The 21,216-nt window shown below is 43.6% G+C and overlaps 1 protein-coding gene across 2 annotated transcripts in view; it reads left to right on the forward strand.

The window, feature by feature from the left end:
• The window catches only part of chka (choline kinase alpha), a 37,427-nt gene extending 16,547 nt beyond the window's left edge, over window positions 1-20,880 (forward strand). For both annotated transcript variants that reach the window (XM_084335334.1, XM_084335335.1), the window contains 7 exons: window positions 1,581-1,685; window positions 5,875-5,933; window positions 6,563-6,650; window positions 12,833-12,941; window positions 14,054-14,160; window positions 14,970-15,051; window positions 16,573-20,880. In XM_084335334.1, the coding sequence (XP_084191460.1) occupies window positions 1,581-1,685; window positions 5,875-5,933; window positions 6,563-6,650; window positions 12,833-12,941; window positions 14,054-14,160; window positions 14,970-15,051; window positions 16,573-16,632 (610 nt within the window). In that variant the 3' untranslated portion in view covers window positions 16,633-20,880. The remainder of the gene's footprint in view (window positions 1-1,580; window positions 1,686-5,874; window positions 5,934-6,562; window positions 6,651-12,832; window positions 12,942-14,053; window positions 14,161-14,969; window positions 15,052-16,572) is intronic.
• The last annotated feature ends 336 nt before the right edge of the window (window positions 20,881-21,216 follow it).

Raw genomic sequence — 21,216 nt, forward strand, 5'->3', positions numbered from 1 at the left:
ACAGGTATACATATCAGCCCACCATTTACCAATAGGATATAAAAAAAAAAAAAAAACACAATAAAGCCATAGGCTTGTTTCCATTGTGGTCCTTCATCATTGGTGTCTGTGGAGTTATGTACTGGTTAGTGTACATGTGTCCGGATGTGTGGTATAGAATACCATGATCAGAGTCTGCGGATATGTGGGAGCCTGCCACACCAGAGAGGGGGAGGGGGGTGGGGGGACACATTGCAGACAACTTACAATAAATCTGTAAACTATTCAATACTATTAATACATAAATACAGTATTAATCCATTTTAATCTGATACAATAGGGTTAGAGATAAAAGCTAAAGAAAAGACACATAATATAATCCTATATCTACTCCCAACTTCTGCTACTCATGATCTTAATGATATTAATAAGAGAATTTGGAAGTAAAATAACAATACAATACAAGACAATCCGCGTCTTGTCTTCCATCGTAGACAAGGAGCCGATAGTGTTGCGTTATATAATACTTGACGCCATAAAATTACCTTTTGTCTGGGAGAAATCAGGTGAGAAGTCAGATCTGACTTGAATGTCACTTGTCAGCCTTGCTGTAAAATCGGCTGTTCCAAGCGCATTTATGGCTGCATATCTGTAAAGCAGTTACCAAAGTCTGTGTCTTTGGCCTAATTATTAATATCAGGAGTCAATCGCATGCACACAGATTATGTTTAGTACAAGTGGCCCTCAAATGATCAGACATTGGCCCGTAGTTGTGCTTGCGCCCATGCTTGCTAGCAAAACAGAGATTTCGGCAGAGTTCAGTCCAATGCATTCATCAATTAAGACCATGCTCATAATTTACAAATAACGCTGCCTTATATAAAGTAAATTATCTCAGGGTTACACAATGACATTACCATGACCATGGCATGGATCCTCCATGCAAAAATGTCTGTTCCCACGTGACATCCTCCATCGGCCACTATCGGCCATCGGCCCACTATTGGAGCCAAGTTCCACCGATACCGATAGATTGTAAAATGCACCTATTGTTGCCGATTACCACCACTCTGATATCGTTCCTTTAGGAGACTATGCCACTACGATAAAAATAAACACATGTAATAATAACCAACACCCCCTAGTTTCACAAGGCCAGCATGGAGGCAAAGATCAGAGTGGTGAGTTTCATTCCACCGCTCGCTCTAATGTTATTGTGGCTGTGTTTGTTTGTTCTGAGAGCCAGCAGTACATTCTGCTGAGAGGGGGGGGATGGTGATTGCATCGGCTATTGGGGGATCCCCCTTTGAGCGGCCCATCTAAGGTTTTTCTCCATCCACATCGCCTGTGGTGCTTTTTTTTCTTCTATTGCTAGGGTTTTAGTGAGTTTTTCCCTTATCTTCATTGGGGAATGTCTGGGAGTGTTGCATATTTGGATTTTATGGTGGATCTTTGTTCTTGACTTGTTTAAAGAAGACTCGTACAGGCCACGGGGGCATTACCTTGTGATTTTGGGCATTACAAATACATTTGATTTGATTGATTGGAAATAAACGATAGGATGATCTGACCACTGACCTCTACTGTGACTCACCCTCCAGGTACCTGAACCAGGTCATGAGACTGAGCTTCACCAGAGAATCCCACCTGCGGCGCTTCAACCACGTGCTCAGCTACGACCTGCCTCGTGAGTTGGACATGATCAAGTGAGGGCACAACACACACACACACACACACACACACACACACACACACACACACACACACACACACACACACACACACACACACACACACACACACACACGCATGGCCTTGTAGCCTACATGCACACCACACACACAAGCATGGCCTTGTAGCCTACACGCACCGTGCACACCACACACACAAGCATGGTCTTGTAGCCTACATGTACAACACACACACACACATGGCCTTGTAGCCTACATGCACAACCACACACACACGCATGGCCTTGTAGTCTACATGCACACCACACACACAAGCATGGCCTTGTAGCCTACACGCACCGTGCACACCACACACACAAGCATGGTCTTGTAGCCTACATGTACAACACACACACACACATGGCCTTGTAGCCTACATGCACAACCACACACACACGCATGGCCTTGTAGCCTACACGCACCGTGCACACCACACACACGCACCTAACACACTACACACAGGCATGCACACACAGGGATATGCACCTTCACTGTCTGATTGCCAGTAGCCATCATGCTCCACAATGTGGGCATGAACTGCTGCCAATAGCTGGAGCACTAACGGCTGGAGAACTGTTAGGACTGTCTGGCTCTTAATTGCTAAACACCGCACGGACCCTAGCGCAGTGTACTACTACTATATATATATATACCATGTATACTATTATTATCACGTTATTATATTATTACAATTTCTATTATTAGCTTTTTCGTGTCTACCCCCCCCCCCCCCCCCCATGCTGCTATGACACCCGAATTTCCCCAAGGGGATTAATAAAGGAACGCTTGACACTTGACTTGACATATTCGCATCCACACACACGCGCACACACACACACGCGCGCACACACAGACACACACACACAGACACACACACACACACGCGCACACACACACGCGCGCACACACACACACACAGGGCACGGAATTAGAGCCCGCCATGGGCAGATTTTACGTTTGGCGAGTGAGACTGAGAGGTCTGTCCGCCATGTGGCGGGCAACGAAATAGTCATGTGAAAACCGATCGAAAAACATGATCCAATTCTTAGCGGAGTTCTCACTCGCTGTCTCAAGCACACAGACATGCAGCGCACTGCTCCTCCCCTCCTCCTGCCCCTCCCAAACCTGTGTAAACACAGAGGCTATTGCCTGGCAGTCTGCTGACTGCTCTGTCTAGTCTAGTGGGACCTCCGTGAGCTAACGTTAGCTACCGTTACAAAATGACCCAGTCAACTATTCACTTTTAGTTTCATACATGAGGCATTGTCTAACATTATCTAGCCGGCTAGCTCCTGATATCAACAAATTCTCCAGCAAGTCTAGTAGTGCATAATACCTCTGTTGGCTAGGTAGCTCACATTAGCTCACGTTAGCTCACTACAAAATGACCAAGTAAACTAAATAGTTCACTGAGGCGTTGTCTTAACGTTATCTAGCCGGCTAGCAGTAGCTACAGATAGCTCCTGATATCAATGTCTTATAACATTGATTCGATGCGTATTCGAGCCCCTGGCTTCCATCGCATGAGGGCATGCTGAATGTAGAGTATAGGGTCCAGCTGCAGCGCCGGAGAATCCTTGCTGGAGCTGGAGTCTACTCGAGTATAGGACCAGCTGCAGCGCCGGAGAATCCTTGCTGGAGCTGGAGGCTACTCGAGTATACACACAGACAGTGGAGCTGTTTGCAGACAGCGAGCATTTAGACTTGTTGCGTGGTGGCGATGTCTCGCAGATAATACAACTACAAGTATGATTATATAATATATATATTTTATAAATTTTTTATTCTTTTTTTTTTTATCCGTATTTCCTCTAATAGTGACCTGTATTCAATTAAAAACCGACTCTCTATTAATGTCCGGGTGCGCTGTTGAGCTAAGCAATTATAAGCCGACCTCCTAATACAAACCGGGTTACTAATATACGCGTGATCGAACCTCTCCTTACTTCCGTATGGAACACGGGTCGCGCGCAGCACGTAACACAACAACAACAACAGAGCAAGCATGGCTACCGGTACTAAACAGACGAAAGTTTGACGTTAAGTTTAAAGAGGACGTTTTGAGGTATGCGGCGGAGCATTCGGGAGAGAAAGCCGCAAAGCACTTTAACATTGATTCCAGACGTAACGTTATGAGAGCTAACGTTGCTACCTACAGTACCCGGAGCTGCTAACTGGCTAACGTTATGAGAGCTAACGTTGCTACCTACAGTACCCGGAGCTGCTAACTGGCTAACATTATGAGAGCTAACGTTACTTGCTACCTACAGTACCCGGAGCTGCTAACTGGCTAACGTTATGAGAGCTAACGTTGCTACCTACAGTACCCGGAGCTGCTAAGGTAAAGTTACTTGATTTCACTTTGAAAATGTTGAAATGACCAGTGACCACCTGTAATTGCACTGTTTACTATTTCATACAGTACTTGGTTTCAATAAATGAACCCAGTACATTTTACTGGGTTCAAACTGACACAAAATGTTGATTTATTCATTATGATCTGTTTGAAAATTTGAAATATAGGCCTCTCTCTTATACATGCCTCCTCCTAATAAAAGCCTGGTACCCGCTACAGTTGAAACAAATACAAGCCTGGGTCACTATTAGAGGAAATACGGTATGCTTGGCGGGTCGATTTTTCCCATCTACCCGCCACTGGCCGGTGAGTCAAAAAGTTAATTTCGTGCCCTGCACACACACACACACACACACACACACACACACACACACACACACACACACACACACACACACACACACACACACACACACACACACACACACACACACACACACACATACAGTACTATACACACATACGTAGTATATACATATACTGTACATACAGGGTCGAACAAAGCATGATACATTACATTACAGTAAAACACATACAGTACGTCTTCACAGGAGCTTGTATTGTGTTTACATAAGTGGTGAATAAAGGAATCTGAATCTGAGCTCATGAGCAGTTTTACCTCACAATGTGGCATAAGAATGATAAGCTCTTTCAATACAAGGAGTGTTTTGTTTGAATCACAACACACACTGCCTGACACACACAGTACCTGACACACACACACACACACACACACACACACACACACACACACACACACACACACACACACACACACACACACACACACACACACACACACACACACACACAGACAGACAGACAGACAGACAGACAGACAGACAGACAGACAGACAGACAGACAGACAGACAGACAGACAGACAGACAGACAGACAGACAGACAGACAGACAGACAGACAGACAGACAGACAGACAGACAGACAGACAGACAGACAGACAGACAGACAGACAGACAGACAGACAGACAGACAGACAGACAGACAGACAGACAGACAGACAGACAGACAGACAGACAGACAGACAGACAGACAGACAGACAGACAGACAGACAGACAGACAGACAGACAGACAGACAGACAGACAGACAGACAGACAGACAGACAGACAGACAGACAGACAGACAGACAGACAGACAGACAGACAGACAGACAGACAGACAGACAGACAGACAGACAGACAGACAGACAGACAGACAGACAGAGCCAAATAATGAATACTTTTATTTCCAAATGAGATGTCCACTGTATAAAATAATGGGGGGTTGTTGTAGCCATTAAAAATGGTCCATCTCTCCTACAATGCAAAGCGTCTAGCACTTTGGTGGTTGGCAAGCATTAGGCCTAGTGCTAACACTCGCTAGGAAGTGGTAGATGTGTTTTGTCAGCCTCCAAGTGTTACAGCAAACACTACGCAGTGTTGATCAAAGATGGTCTCTCATGAACAGTAGCTATAGCGTTAGCTGCAACATTTAATTCAACTCCGATGTTTGCTAGCTAACAGCAAAAGAGGATGTGTTCAACACTTTGCATTGTGGGGTAGATTAGGAGCACTGAAAGACTAAAGTCCCCCATTGATACCTACTCTTAAAAGATTGTATAACTATAATTTGTATAACCATTGTTCAGGTTTTAAGCTACAGTACGTTTCAACCGACAAGATCTTCAGTAGACGAGGCGCAGTTTGACCATATCTGTCAAACGTATTTGGGAGGTTGAATCCAGTGTGTGGATATATATTTCTTTGTTCACGTGTTCTTCATGTAACCCTGATTCCCTGTGTGTCTGCAGGACTCTGCTGGCATCCACACACTCCCCAGTCGTCTTCTGCCATAACGACTGTCAGGAAGGTATGTGTCACAGAGAGAGAGGGCCATTGTGCATTATGTCAATATTGACCATTTATCATCTATCTGTGTCATCATATAGGTGCATTGCTGTGGGAGTATGTTTGAGTGTGATATACTCTTGCATTCCCTGATGTAAATAATGTTTTAAGGCATTATGAAGTTAATAGTTAATAGAGTGAGGATAGTTATCACACCAACCTTATATTGTTGTTATTTTATTAAACCAATTTAATATTATGATCATGTTATTACATCAACTTTATATTGTTTGTATGTTATTGCACCAACGTTATATTGTTATTATGTTATTACACCAACTTTATATTGTTAGTATGTTATTGCACCAACTTTATGTTATGACACCATCGTTATATTGTTATTCTGTTATTACACCAACTTTGTATTGTCATCACACCATCTTTATATTGTTATTACACCCACTTTACATTGTTATCACACCAACTGTACATTGTTATTACATGAACTTTACATTGTTATCACACCAACTTTACATTGTTATTACATGGACTTTACATTGTTATTACACTACTGTTATTAGTTATTACATCAACTTTATATTGTTATTACACCAATCTTATATTGTTATACCAACTTGATGTTGTTGCCAGGCAACATCCTGCTGTTGAAGGGTCGCGAGAGCTGCGACAGACAGAGGCTGATGCTCATTGACTTCGAATACAGCAGCTACAATTACAGGTAAGCTGCAGGTCAAACACACAACTTATAATGACTAGATAGCACCACACACCACCATGGCTTCAAGTCAGGGACCCAAACATACAACTAAGACCAAAGCACCCAACTTATAATGACCAGGTAGCACCACACCACTATCCCACGGCTCATTACTATCACTACTATAGGGAGGTGTAGTGGTCACGTCATTGCCGTTTTTCGTGTTCCACCCTCTGTCCAACGCAATGTATTTCCCCATTGCCCATTTCTAAATCGTCTCGTTTAAAACAAATAAAGCATTAACATTTGCATGGTGTACCTTTCTGTCCTTATTAATCCACAATCTATAGCTCAACATGAAAATATTCGCAATTAATCATAAAAAGAAATCGCCAAATTTTATTTCAACCAAAAATGCAACAATGTTATTGATAGAAGGGAACTCATTTTGTGCAAAAATGGAAAGCTTTTCAATTTCCATGCGGCAGAATTGTTACAATAGCCGATAATCCATTGTCCCAATGATGAATCCCTATACGGGTGGAACAACCAGTGACGTCAGACTACACCTCCCTATTGTCATGTGGAGCTCCACCAGAGGAAGGCCTGTGAGCCAAGTCAATAGACAATGAGCGCAGTGTCCTGATGAGCGCCGGTGAGCTGAGGTGCGTACCGTGTACTCACGGAATCGCGGGTTCAAAGTGTGGCCGAGGATCTTTGTCGCATGCCATTCCCTTTCAAGTCCCTCGCTAAGCAAGCCACCTGGGTTAGATATAGAAAGTAGATATAGATGACGGCATAGATAGAAGCACAGCACCTGAAGTAGTCACGCCGCGGTAACGCAGGGCGTGTTGACATATCGGATCACACGCCTGCCAGGTGTGTCAGGGTGCCACGACGTCTGGTGCAGGTCGTCATGCCCCAAATCACTGCAATGAAGCAGGGCGTGTTTGTTTTGTTCCCGAAAACCACGCACGCATTTCAATCCCATCTCTTTCCTCAACAAGAAAGAGCTGTACGACTCTGCACGAGGATAGTGAGCGTTAACCCTTTCACTACCACACTACAGAAGGTTAACCTTTCACAACCACACGACAGAAGGTTAACATTTCACTACCACACTACAACTGGTCAACTGTTGACTGATGAGAGCTACTGGATATCTGCATTTCTTATTATGTCTATCTGTATATCTATCTATATCTATCTATCTATCTATCTATCTATCTATCTATCTATCTATCTATCTATCTATCTATCTATCTATCTATCTATCTATCTATCTATCTATCTATCTATCTATCTATCTATCTATCTATCCATCCATCCATCCATCCATCCATCCATCCATCCATCCATCCATCCATCCATCCATCCATCCATCCATCCATCCATCCATCCATCCATCCATCCATCCATCCATCCATCCATCCATCCATCCATCCATCCATCCATCCATCCTATCTATCTATCTATCTATCTATCTATCTATCTATCTATCTACAGTATCTATATATCTGTCTGTCTGTCTGTCTGTCTGTCTGTCTGTCTGTCTGTCTGTCTGTCTGTCTGTCTGTCTGTCTGTCTGTCTGTCTGTCTGTCTGTCTGTCTGTCTGTCTGTCTGTCTGTCTGTCTGTCTGTCTGTCTGTCTGTCTGTGTCTATCTGTCTCTCTCTCTCTCTCTCTTGTCTCTCTCTCTCTCTCTCTCTCTCTCTCTCTCTCTCTCTCTCTCTCTCTCTCTCTCTCTCTCTCTCTCTCTCTCTCTCTCTCTCTCTCTCTCTCTCTCTCTCTCTCTCTCTCTCTCTGTCTTCACCATCATCTCTGCCTGTGTCTCTGTGTCAGAATGTCTGTAAAACATCACTCTACTGCTACCGGCGGTTCCATTCATTTCCGCGAGAGATCTTGTAGCATGATGGTCTCTGCCGAGCCCTGGCTGATGGGAACTACAGTGCATTCCTGCCTAACGAGGTCACATATCAAACCAGGCGCCACATTGGCTGCGTATCATAATGGCTTGCAGGGGGGGGTTAGAGTTAGTCCCAGTCCATGCTGTGTGGTCAGTGGTCACACCGCACTCATCCCAGCGTTCCGGTCTTGTACCGTTGTACTGTTTGGAAGAAGAACGACCGTGTTTCTTTTACAGTAAAACGTCAAAGCTACAGTTTTTAACATAGCGGATTAGCGGTCCATATCCGCTTCCATTAGTTTTGTGCTAAAGCTCGGCTAGCTTGCGGTCGGATAGCTTTCTGCTGAGTTCGGGAGTAGGTTCGAAAAAGCGACTATAGATCGGCCGAGAAAGTGCCGATCGACTTGGAATTGGTCTCTTCGTATTCAGGAGACTCAAGCCGGCGTATAGAAGTATATTGGATCATGTCTCCCGCAACCCCCAGAGCCATAGCTACAACCACTCAAGGCTCTCATCCACATTCATTCATTTTCTCCCCCCGCTCTCTCCCATGATTTCAGAATCCCCGTGTTGCGGTGGTCTATAGTACGAGGCATTGCAGATCTGAGCTGTTCTAGTGCCCATTCTAGGATGAGATTTTCCCCACAGGGAATGTTGAACCGCTAGGTGGGAATATTGGGACGTGGGAGCGTCAACGCGAGGTCTACTAAGTATTCTCCTAAATATTCCCGACCGGAGGAGGGAAGGTTTATGGGTGGAGCCAGCGAGTGCCGCAGCGAGGGTGTCGCATCTCTCTTACTGCCGCTCTACGTGTGTCGTGCTTAAACCCACGTCTAGTAATAACAACATGCTATACGGTAACCCTTTCACTACTGTGGTTGTGAAAGAGTTAACCCTTTGTCGTGTGGCAGTGAAAGGGTTAATCGTGTGGTAGTGAACAGGTATCGTGGGACCTCTAAAGGGTTTGTGTCTGAGCTGTACTGCCTCACACACACATGTGAGATTAGACTTGTGGAGTGGGAATTTTCCAGTGATTACACAACAACGGCTACTGACCATTGAGAGAACTCCCAAGATAGAATTCCGAGAGAACCGTGAGAGGAACTTCAACCTACACAGGTCTGGTCGATACGTTCGGAAGAGCAGATCAGTGTTTTTCTCACATTTTGGACAGTATAACGATAATATGGCGTTATCTTGTGTAATACATCTGATATGGTTCTATTCCATTCAAATGAATTGTCATACTGCTGTTGGGAACAAGATTTTGATTAAAACCTTTTGTACAGTATGTATATCAGACGGTACGGACGACGGTGTAGTGAAAATCCATACCTTGGCATGGATCCATGACGGTACGCCTTCATGTTGGGTATACCTCCCTTACATGAAAGGGTTAACGGCAGACTGGACCCAGCAGACGCTTCTTGCAGGGGGTGTACATCTCTCAGGGGGGGGGTGTCCCTGCTCCTCCTCCCTCCCCCCCCTTCATCCTCTCCTCTCATCTGCTGATCTGTTCATCCGAGCAGAGCGGTCTGAAGAACCACCGCCAGCTCTCTTCCCTGTGTAGACGAGAGAGAGAGAGAGAGAGAGCTAAGGGCACACAACACGAGAGAGAGAGAGAGAGAGAGAGAGAGAGAGAGAGAGAGAGCTAAGGGCACACAACACTGGAGAGAGAGAGAGAGAGAGCTAAGGGCACACAACACTGGAGAGAGAGAGAGAGAGAGAGAGCTAAGGGCACAAACACGAGAGAGAGAGAAAGATTCACAAGCAGTCTCTCTGTGATGAAACATATTCTAGGATGAGGTTTTGAAGATTGAACGCTAGGTGGGAATGTTGGAACGTGGGAACGGTGATGCAAGGTCTACTCGGAGCTCATGAGTCCCGTCCGTCTGCTAAGTATCCTCATCAATATTCATGACTGGAGCCTGGAGGCCATGTTTACTGGTGTTCTGCAGAGAGAGAGAGAGAAAGAAGGAATGAGAGGAAAATGGTGGAGCTAGCTTATGGCTCTCTTTCATCCATATTTCCCTCTGGCATCATGTATAATTCACAGGCAGCCTGGTGATGTAACACATGCAATCAGAGTTCTTATGTAACCGTCTTCTAGGTTGGTATCAGGAGGATGTATATGGCAGCTGGGTGATGATGGGTTGAAGAAAATAACACAATTATGGAAAAGAATTTGGGGGGGGGGGTTCCTCTTTTCCCATTTCATTTATTTTTTCAAATGTTGTTTTGCTGGACAATGGTAAATGTAGCCAAACTAACACTGTGGTTTGAAATAAAACGATTGAATCTTGAATCATGAATAAATACCACATCATTCAGAACATTATTCCCAATTATCGGGGGGCTATACTGTATATAAATATCCCTGAAAGAGATAGATCTATAGTCTATCTATAGGAGTCTATTTAGAGTAGTCTGTCGAGTCTGACTTGACTTCTGACTGATTCAGAAGGGCCTTTTTTTTTGTATCTTTCGATAACAATATATATGACGATATCTTACTCATGGATAATCACGTGTTAATAAGTGATCCATTTGATGTGCATCGTAGTGGACTCCTGGGTAACATTCTCAAAATATTTATCTCTCCGAAAATCATTCAGTTGGAAACCCGACTTAAAACGGACAATACACTGGTCTGTGTGGACGGAGGGAACGGGACAGTGTTGTCACCCATAGCCCCCCTCCCCACCCCTCCCGTGGTAACGTCCTGCGGTTATTTATGGACCAGGACGTCCTATACGTTCCCAGCACCCGGCATTCCTCCTCGTCTGCATTCCCGGCATGGAGCCCTCGATTGAACTGAAGGAATGTCCAGTGGAATTTGCCACCTGTGACCCTGAAGATGGTCGTTTGCTTTTAACCCTTTCACGGCCACACGACACACAGGGTTAATCCTTTCACTGCCACACTACAGAAGGTTAACTCCTCGCCACCGAGAGTCCGCGCTGTCTGGTTAAAAGATGCGACAGGCTGCCTCCTCGTGTACCGGAGGGGACACGTGATGCAAGGCTTCTATCCTCACTACAGCCGACCAGTGGGAGGCATAGTCTAGCAACGTTCAAGACAGGGGAGGGGAGAATTGAAGGGGAGAATTGGCGATACGAAATTGGGATGGGAGAAAAATAGAAATAAGAGAAAAAGTGGATAAAAAAAAGAAGGTTAACCCTTTACTACCACACTACAGACGGTGAACCGTCTGTAGTGTGGTAGTGAAAGGGTTAACCTTCTGTAGTGTGGTAGTGAAAGGGTTAATGCGGGCCTATACACTCTGTATTGTCTTTCGGTTGTGCTGCATACTGCTGCCTGAGTCTTCTTTTAGTGTGTGTCTGTGTGTGTTTATGTCTGTCTGTGTGTGTCTGTGAGAAACTGAATTCCCATGAGTAGCTTCATTTATGGGAATCGGCGTAGACCTCACTGGCCTTGGGTCTTTAGTCGGCTCCCTGCCCAGTCAGCTCCTTCCTCCCAAACAGTCACACACACACAAAGCCCCCACCCACCCCCACATCCATCCACCCCTACCGCAGCCCCCACATCCACCCCCACCCGGCCCTCCTTTTTCCTCCTGTAACCCTGAGTTCTCTCACAAGTCTCCAACACGTGTTACACTGTGCACACGTGTTCCCAGCAGACACCACAGCATACGACGCACACGCACGCACACACACACGCACACACACACACACACACAACATTTCGCTCACTCACTCACTCACTCGTTCACTCGCCCGCTCTTATTGCCCGGTAGTGGACTTAGCGATGTGTTTAGAGCCACATCCTGCTGTGGTCTGACTGCCCCTGGCCTTATCACCTGCCGTGGGTTCTGGTTCCTTCCGGTTTGGTCCAGTCACGTCTCCACGACAACCGGTCCTGGCAGGTGGGAGGGGCAGTCACACGCACACACACATACTGTACACACACACACACACACACACACACACATACTGTACACATACACACACACATACTGTACACATACAGAGTTGAGTCTGGTCGTCTTGGTAACCTGTGCAAGTGTCTGGTTGTTCCCTCTTGCTTTTTGTTTTGACAGATAGACAGATGGAGACCTGGAGGCATGCACACAGACACACACACACACACACACACACACAGCTCTGTCTACTATAGTGAATAATGTATTTCTCTCTCTCTCTCTCCCTGTCTTCCCCCCCTCTCTCTTTATCTCTCCGTCTCTCTCTCTTCCCTCCCTCCCTCCCTCCCTCCCTCTCTCTCTGCCCCCCCCCCCCCCCACCACCTCCATCTCTCTCTTCCCCTTGACTTTGCAGAGGATTTGACATTGGGAACCACTTCTGTGAGTGGATGTACGACTATAACAACGACAAGGCCCCCTTCTTCAAAGTCAATGCTCAGAACTACCCCTCCAAGGCCCAGCAGGTATAGGTATGTGGTGAATGTCGACGTTCTCTCGGTGTGAATGTTATCGCGTAAAGACGACGATACCTTTGGTGTGCCCGTGTGCAAGATGGAGGTTCTTCCGTGTCGTTGTTGGCCACCTACTATATGTTATGACGTCACTTTAGTTTCCCGCGCGGTCCACCCGTATAGGGATTTATCATTGGGAAAATGTATTATCGGCTATTGTAATAATTCTGCCTCATGAACATGGGCAAGCTTTCCATTTTTGCACAAAATGAGTTCCCTTCTATCACTAACATTATTGTTTAAGCATTTTTGGTTGAAATAAAATTATACGTAATTATTTTCCGATTAATTGCGAATTGTTTCATGTTGAGCTATAGGTTGTGGATGGATACACACAGAAAGGTACACCATGCCAATGTTCATGCTTTATTTGTTTTAAACTAGACGATTTAGAAATGTGTCCATTGCAATTTCAAGCGAGGTGGACCGGCCGGAAACAACAATGACGTAACCCACTACACCTCCCTATTGACTCGATAATACGTTTCCGATTATCTACTCGTAGTATAATGATAATTATTATAGAACTATCCACAGATGTGTTTTCCATACAATATGGCACAATGCCACAGCTCATTTGGCTAACGCTGTGATTGAATCATAAACACCTGCTATTGGATTACAATCACACGTCGATTGTGACCAAGATGTCCGCGATTGAATACTGCGAATAGCTTATGTTTCAGACCGTTGACTAGACAATCGCTGCAGGTAGGCGATAGTACCTCGGGTGGTAGAGCAGTCGTCTGGTAATCCGGAGGTTCCCAGTGCGATTCCCACTTCCTCCCGGCAGCGTGTCGGAAGTGTCCTTGAGCAAGACACTTAACCCCCGAATTGCTCCCGATGAGCAGGTCGGCACCTCGCATGGCCGCCTCCGCCGTCGGTGTGTGAATGTGTGAGTGAATGTGTCAAAATGTGAGGACCAAATTGTAAAGCGCTTTTGGATAAAAAGCTGCTATATAAAATGCAGCCATTTACCATTTAGCACGTAGGTGAAGTGTATTTGGCCTGGTGTGTGGCTTCTCTTGTGAACCCAGAGTGACTCTGTGATTCTCGGCCTCCAGCTGCACTTCTTCGGGAGCTACCTGAGGGAGACGGACAGAGGGTTCGTAAACCTGAGTGAGGAGGACCAGAGGAAGCTGAAGGAGGAGCTCTATGTGGAGGTCAACAGGTGAGAACGCGCCCTCACTTCGCACTCATTCACTTACATTTGTTGGGATCTGGGAGTGGGGGGGGGGGGGGGTTGACAGCGGCTCAGGAGGTAGAGCCGTCGTCTGGTAATCGGAAGGTTCCCGGTTCGATTCCAACTCCTCCCGGGCAGCGTGTCGAAGTGTCCTTGAGCAAGACACTCCCAATGAGTGTGTGTGTGTGTGTGTGTGTGTGTGTGTGTGTGTGTGTGTGTGTGTGTGTGTGTGTGTGTGTGTGTGTGTGTGTGTGTGTGTGTGAGGCATAAGCAGTGCACTATATAAATGCAGTCCATTTACAACTACAGTCTTCTACTACGCAACACCACTGCACTAGTTGGGGTCAAATCCCTTGCTCAAAAGATCATCACTCATTCACCAAGTGATATCTATTATGTCGTATGATACAGTATATGATATAATGCTATTATATCGTATAATGTGAGATTCCTGAGCCATTCAGCCATTGTGTAGTGTGATGTGTGCCGGGTGCCAGTGTATGGCAGCCATTGAGCCTGCGTAGCCCAAGGTTGGGTGCTACCAGTGGTGGTGAAGGAGGCCATTTCCACCCTACATTGTAAAGCGCTTTGAGTGTCTAGAAAAGCGCTATATAAATGCAAGTAATTGTTAATTATAATATTATTATAATCTTAGTTGTGATTAACCATGTGTTCTCAGTGATGGAGGGTGGTCCAGTCCTTGGCCCATGCAGATAGAATATATCATGGACAGTATATTTTAGCTTCATAATGGGACATTCCGCAGAGTCGCTAAACGCCTTTATATGTGATTTTAGGTTCGCTCTGGCATCACACTTCTTCTGGGGTCTGTGGTCCATCATACAGGCCAGGATCTCCACTATTGAGTTTGGATACATGGTAAGTGTTGTTGTTGTTGTTGTTGTTGTTGTTGTTGTTGTTGTTGTTGTTGTTGTTGTTGTTGTTGTTGTTGATGACAAGAAGCTTGTTTGAGGCCAATTTTACTTGTTTACATGTAAATCTAATTGAACATCTATGAATAAGTTACATGTCTAAATAAAAAAAAATTGAACACGTTACCTACATTATCATAACTTATTACATGGCGTTTTCACATTCGCCGAAATGCTTGCTTGTGATTGGTCAATAGCCCCCGACAGCGGTGAATTATTTTTCGATAATCACCGGTGATTATTGTTTTTCGCAGCTGGAGTAATCAAGCCCCACTGACACACACTGTTTCAGTGCAGCCAATCAGACACACCTGCCGGGCTGCCCACGATAATAATAATCACTTTATTTGGGCTGACAGAGCCACAGAACAACTGCGATTTGTCAAATGAATTAGGTATATTGTTAGTAAGTTAGCCATGTAATAAGCGGGATAATGTATAGCCATACTCGGTCATCATCGCAAAATAATTGACCTTCACTGACGTTTAAAACACCTCGCCGAGGCGGCTCGGTATTTTAAACTCTGTGTCGGTCAATTATTTTGCGACAATAACCTCGCATAAGATTCACTCACACGCATTCAACTACTTGAAACCAGAAATTTTTTCTTCCGTCGTCTAAAATATAGCAAAATTCAAAATAAGTCTGAACTCGAGACAAAAACACTGAACTGGCTTGGATTATTTTTGCAGTGATAAAGGTTTTGCCAGGTCTTACATAAGATGTTGAAACCAAATTAATAACAGTTGCTGACTCTGATAACTCTTGAGTAAATATTTACTATGAATCAAAACCCAGTCGGTTTGACTTGTTTATATGGTGAAGGTCAGGTCATACCTTCTCAGACAGAACAGATAGGAGAAGGATCTAGAAGGGGGAGTGGTGGGCGGCCTCTGTCATGATTCCCACTGGCTACACAATGAACACCTGCTCTGAAAGTAAACATTCCAGAAAAGAGTGCACAATAGAGCAGCGATTCTCACACTTTTTCGCTCTTGGGTGAAAGGCAATCAGTCGTCCTTTTTTATTCTTATTTTTTACATTATTATATTCTTATTCTTATTTTAGTCTCATTGACTACCTAAATGTTTAATGTTTACTGTGAGTGATCTGTAGTGCCGAATTTCCCTCGGGATAAATAAAGGATTTCTATTCTATTCTTATTTTTAATTCAAGCAATATCATTGCTATCTTCAGGACCCGCCTTAACTAACACTGATGCTAGAAAATAGCTTGTTTCTATAGCACACAACCATAGCTATCCAGCAATAACCTCTAGGGCCAACAGTGGTCCTTAGCCATGAATTCTAGAATTATTTTGATAGAGGTCTCAGATAAATGGGTGTTTTAGGTGTATTTCTTGCGATTTTTACATATGAATGTACTTCAGGAGTCCATTTATCTGCCCATATATTCTGTATGCAGGTATTATGTGCAAATGGACTCACATGTTGGTATGTATTCCAGGAGTATGCTCTGGCCAGGTTCGACGCCTACTTCCAGCAGAAGAAGATCTGGGGCGCCTAAGGGTGGAAGAAGAGAGGTCCCGGATTGTCAGCGCTTTTAATCAGCAAGGTGTAGAAGCATGAAGATTGACAGCGCTTTTAGCCAATGGGAGTCCATGACCATGCTTTTACCTGGGAGTTCCTGCTTCGGCGGGGATTTACGGGCTAACGTTGGTGTAGGATGGACCTATGGCAGACCTTGATCATCTGATTAGATGCTGAAGTGTGCCCCATAATGCATCGCTACTCATAGTTTACAGTTCATAGCTCTCGGAGGGCTGAGAAACCATTGACTTATATTAACCTTCATTATTGGCCCGGTGTGCTGTTAAAACAACATCAGTAACATAGGGTATGGCCTATTCCAGCTGGAAAGTGGGTGTCAGCTACAAGTAGATTCCCATTTGGAAATGTTAACATTGTATCAATGTATATCAATCTTTCATTCCCATATGGAAATGTACTGATGAAAAGAGATTGTTATTTTTTTGTTTGTTTTGTTTTACTTTTCTTCATAAGAACCTCGCTTATGGAAGCAGCCAGTAGATATATATCTCTATGTGCCAGTAAGAACCTCGCTTATGGAAGCAGCCAGTAGATATATATCTCTATGTGCCAGTAACCTGCCCCTGCTTTCTGTCGCTGCTCGAGTGCAGAGGCATAGTTCTGTCACAGAACACGGTCCATCGGCCCAGCCAATGACCCCAACTGACCTGTGAGGCTTCTTCGGATACCTCTATTATTTACACACTCGTGAGGCCTCGTAGGCAACCGAAGACAAGTACAGTGTTTCGAGTTACTTCGAATATTTGAACAACTTGGGAGTGTGTTTGATTTCGCCATGCCTGGTTACTCACATGGTTGACACTTGGTAAAAACCCCAAGATAAAGCACCGCCGTAAACCCAATCCGGCATATCTGAACTGTTCTCAGAACAGTTTAACGCTCAACTGTCTGACCCCGGGTGTCCACGGCTTCGCTGCTATGTACTGTACGCTCGTTCCTTTTTCCTTTGACCCGCTGCTCTTAGACAACCTGTTTACATGCAACCATCCTCAGCTGCCGTCCGGTGGATATATTATTTCATTCTGCAAGTGTGAAGATCTGAAGTAGTATTAATGCGGAGTCATGCACTTAAAGAGAGTTGTGACTTTATAGACCAATAGATGTGCTTACATTCACTTGAGGGACATTCTACCTTAGAACAGTTTGGAACAACTGCAGCCTCACCACAATGTTGGGTTTATGTGAGAGGTCAGGCCAAACAGTCCGGTTCAGCCAAATCTGCATCTGTAGCCATGCTTGATGATCCCTGTAAAGCACACACAACCGTGCTTTGTGATGCTAACCAGTAAGCTAACCAGTGACAACACAGGAGCTAGCTAACCATATTGTAGCTTTCACCTCTCTTTTTTATGTTTATGTCTGTGTACACTACACTGAAGAAACCTTTTCATTACAGTACACGCACATGAATAACCGTTGTTTAAAAGTGACCCTTGAAGATGGCCTTGTCTGTGATTCTGGGTACTTTGGTGGTGCCTGTGGTACTGGGCGCTAAGTTCCCTCGTACGTCGTCGTATCACCATCACTCTCCCCCACGGTACTATTGCTGTAGTAAAGCCTAAAGAAACATGGCCAAAATCAAGTCACACCTGACAGCTGCGTGAAAACTACTGTGAATGCTCTGACAGGCAAAAAATGGCACCTCTGTGATCAGTCTTCACGCTCCGTGCTTATAGGCTCTCTCGTATACGGTTTGGACAATTTGCAATTGACAATCGGCTATATGCACTGAGCCCTTAGCAGCGATGTCTCCATCAACTCTCTCAGTCGGCTTCATACTGTACATTAGACCGGCGTCGTGTCATCAGCGCCGCGCTGTAATCACCACAACAACACCTCGTTTTGGAGGGAAAGCAACTTGGGGGAGTAAACAGGGAGGAGTAGGTGGCCGTTTGTTAGCTCAGCTTGATGTCAAAAACCATCACAGAAATAGTAATTACCTTTTAGTGTTGGGTCACCCCGGAGATTCATGAGCGTAATATTAAATGTCCACGTAAGGACAATGGGGACATCTCCTGCCACTGAATGTTGAAATACCATAGGGAAGACTGAAGGGCTGTGCCTGAGGACTGATCAAATGTAGTATTGCAAAATACCGTGAGCCGTTGACGGCGAGGGCCAGTGCTGGAAAGCAATCGCTTGACATAACTTGGTGCACTAGCAAAGCAAACGTTTCAAATGACAGTAAGTGTTCTACCGACAATTTGTATGTAGGCTAAATACAATAGCAATCTATAGGAATGGCGTCTTCTGCTTTCCAACCAAAATTACCACGGTAAAAGCCAAAGTACCTGGATAATCTAGTCTAGTCTGATGGATAATAATAGAAAAATTAAAACACGTCACTGTGTCACACAGGTTCATAATTGATACTGTAATCCTTCAGAAAAAATTTACTTGTTATTTACTGTATATACTGATATAATTGATTAATTACCATTATTAATGGTTTTACTAGCAGCACGGCTGCCAGGAAAGCCCTCAGCTTTAGCCATGGATCACTGCTACACATTTGTACATCTTTACATACTCTTATACCATACTGTTTACCAGTACTTTGCCAACAGTCATAAATATAATCTATGTTGTTTAACTTGTTTGCCGTAGAATGGAGTGCAGCACACGGGATGATGCCTGACTAACATTCAAACATGAAACATACTTATTGTATCTAATATACTTAAAATAAATCCTCATGGTACTCAGAAAGGCTTAATTTGACTCCACAATACAAGGTTTCTTCAACAGTGGAGAGTACCCAGCATTTGATATGATTCTATTATTTTGATAAAATCAAAGTTGTTTTAATATGAACGGATTAATAACTGTCAGTAGATGGACTCCATAAGCCTTCGGGTTTCCACACAAACATTTATATTTAGTAAATCTTAGTATTGAACAAAAAGGGTGACATGTTTGCATTCCAGAGCCCTAACTTGAAATGATTATAGAAGCAATTATTAACTTGATTATTGGTCAGCTAGTATATGGTAGGCATCGCCCCTTGACCTCTGGTCAATGAAATGGGAGCTAAGGGAATAAGCTGGATGGAGAACTGTGAAAACGACAATAATCTTCTAGTGTTTGAGTCCTCATCTAAAGGTTGTTTGAATGTTTATTGTAACACCATTGGTTTGAGGACTGGAAAAAATACTGTACTATGTACTTGATCTTTTTATGTTTGTTTGTTTGTTTTTTCAAATTCATAACCTGAACTGTGATTTTTTATTTTTTTTTGTTTTGTTTTACTGACACGTGTATTTGTATTGTATATGTCATCGTTATATTTGTTTTTGGTGATTTGAAATGTAGAAAAAACATATTTGGATGTTTTTCAGACACTATGACACAAGTAGCTTAGAACCCATTGATCTGCCATTGGTTCTTTTGTTGCCATGGCGACAGCACTTTTCAGAAAGCTAAAAGTACAGTAGTTTTACAATATTTTTTTCTTCTTCTTCCTCAAATGGAATTATGTATTTTTCTTAATAAGAAAGTTTTGTCTTTCATTGTTGAAATAAGTGTACCCTGATTCCCTCTTGCTATACACTATATCAAAGTGAACTCCATTGACTTTAATGGACATCCTTGACTGCTGTACATTCCATATCCATGTATATTTCTGTATATACTGTTCTGTATACCACTTATCGTCATTAAACTTGCAGAGTAAATCATGTACACTTCACTTCTTTTTTATTTTATTTAGATCGAATTGGGTTGTCCAATATAGCTGTAATTGGGTTGTCCAATATACAATAGCTGTAATTGAGTTGTCTAATAGCTGTAATTGGGTTGTCCAATCAAGAATTGACAGACTTAAGACAATAATCTTTAGCATCTGTCTGTACATTCATGCTATCTAGAAAATACAGTAATGAAAACTAAATACACTGTAGGTTACATGGTTTGGAGGGAACTTGTACCTAATCATACTGAGTATTTTCGATAATTATGTTATTGTGGAATAATATTATTGGGTAATACTACTAATGCTGTGACCGGACCCAACTATGCTATAATGTGACTTCCAATGTTAATCCTTGATATCTCTGCAGATATACTGTATGCACATTATACTCTTAAAATACTGTGCAAAATCTGACCTTGTATAATTGAAATGATGAGTAGGGAACTGCTTTGCAGATGCGTTACAGCGAAGAAAGTATCTTGATTTTAACTGTTCTTTTCTGCTTTGCACAAATAATAAATAAAATTAAAATGATGCAATTAGTCTATTTTTTGTCTCATTCATATCATTTTCAGGGTTGGGTAAGTAAACACATCTAGGGTTCTCTTTCCTGATTGGATAAAGAGAGAAGGGATACCAGAAAATATATTTTCTGTTTACTGAAGAGCGGAGGGACTGGTAAACCCATGTTACTGACCAAATACTATCAGTGATGGCTGTCTCAGTATTGAGCCGTACTGTATTGTTTTGTACCCATTCTGCAATCTGTTAAATAAAGTTTTCATTCATTCAGAATGTAGAGCTATTTAACACTTATTTTAACAAGAAAATACTGCTTACAGCTCCTTT

The sequence above is a fragment of the Notolepis coatsorum genome (assembly GCF_963971535.1).
Source record: "Notolepis coatsorum genome assembly, chromosome: 18".
Lineage (NCBI taxonomy): Eukaryota > Metazoa > Chordata > Actinopteri > Aulopiformes > Paralepididae > Notolepis > Notolepis coatsorum.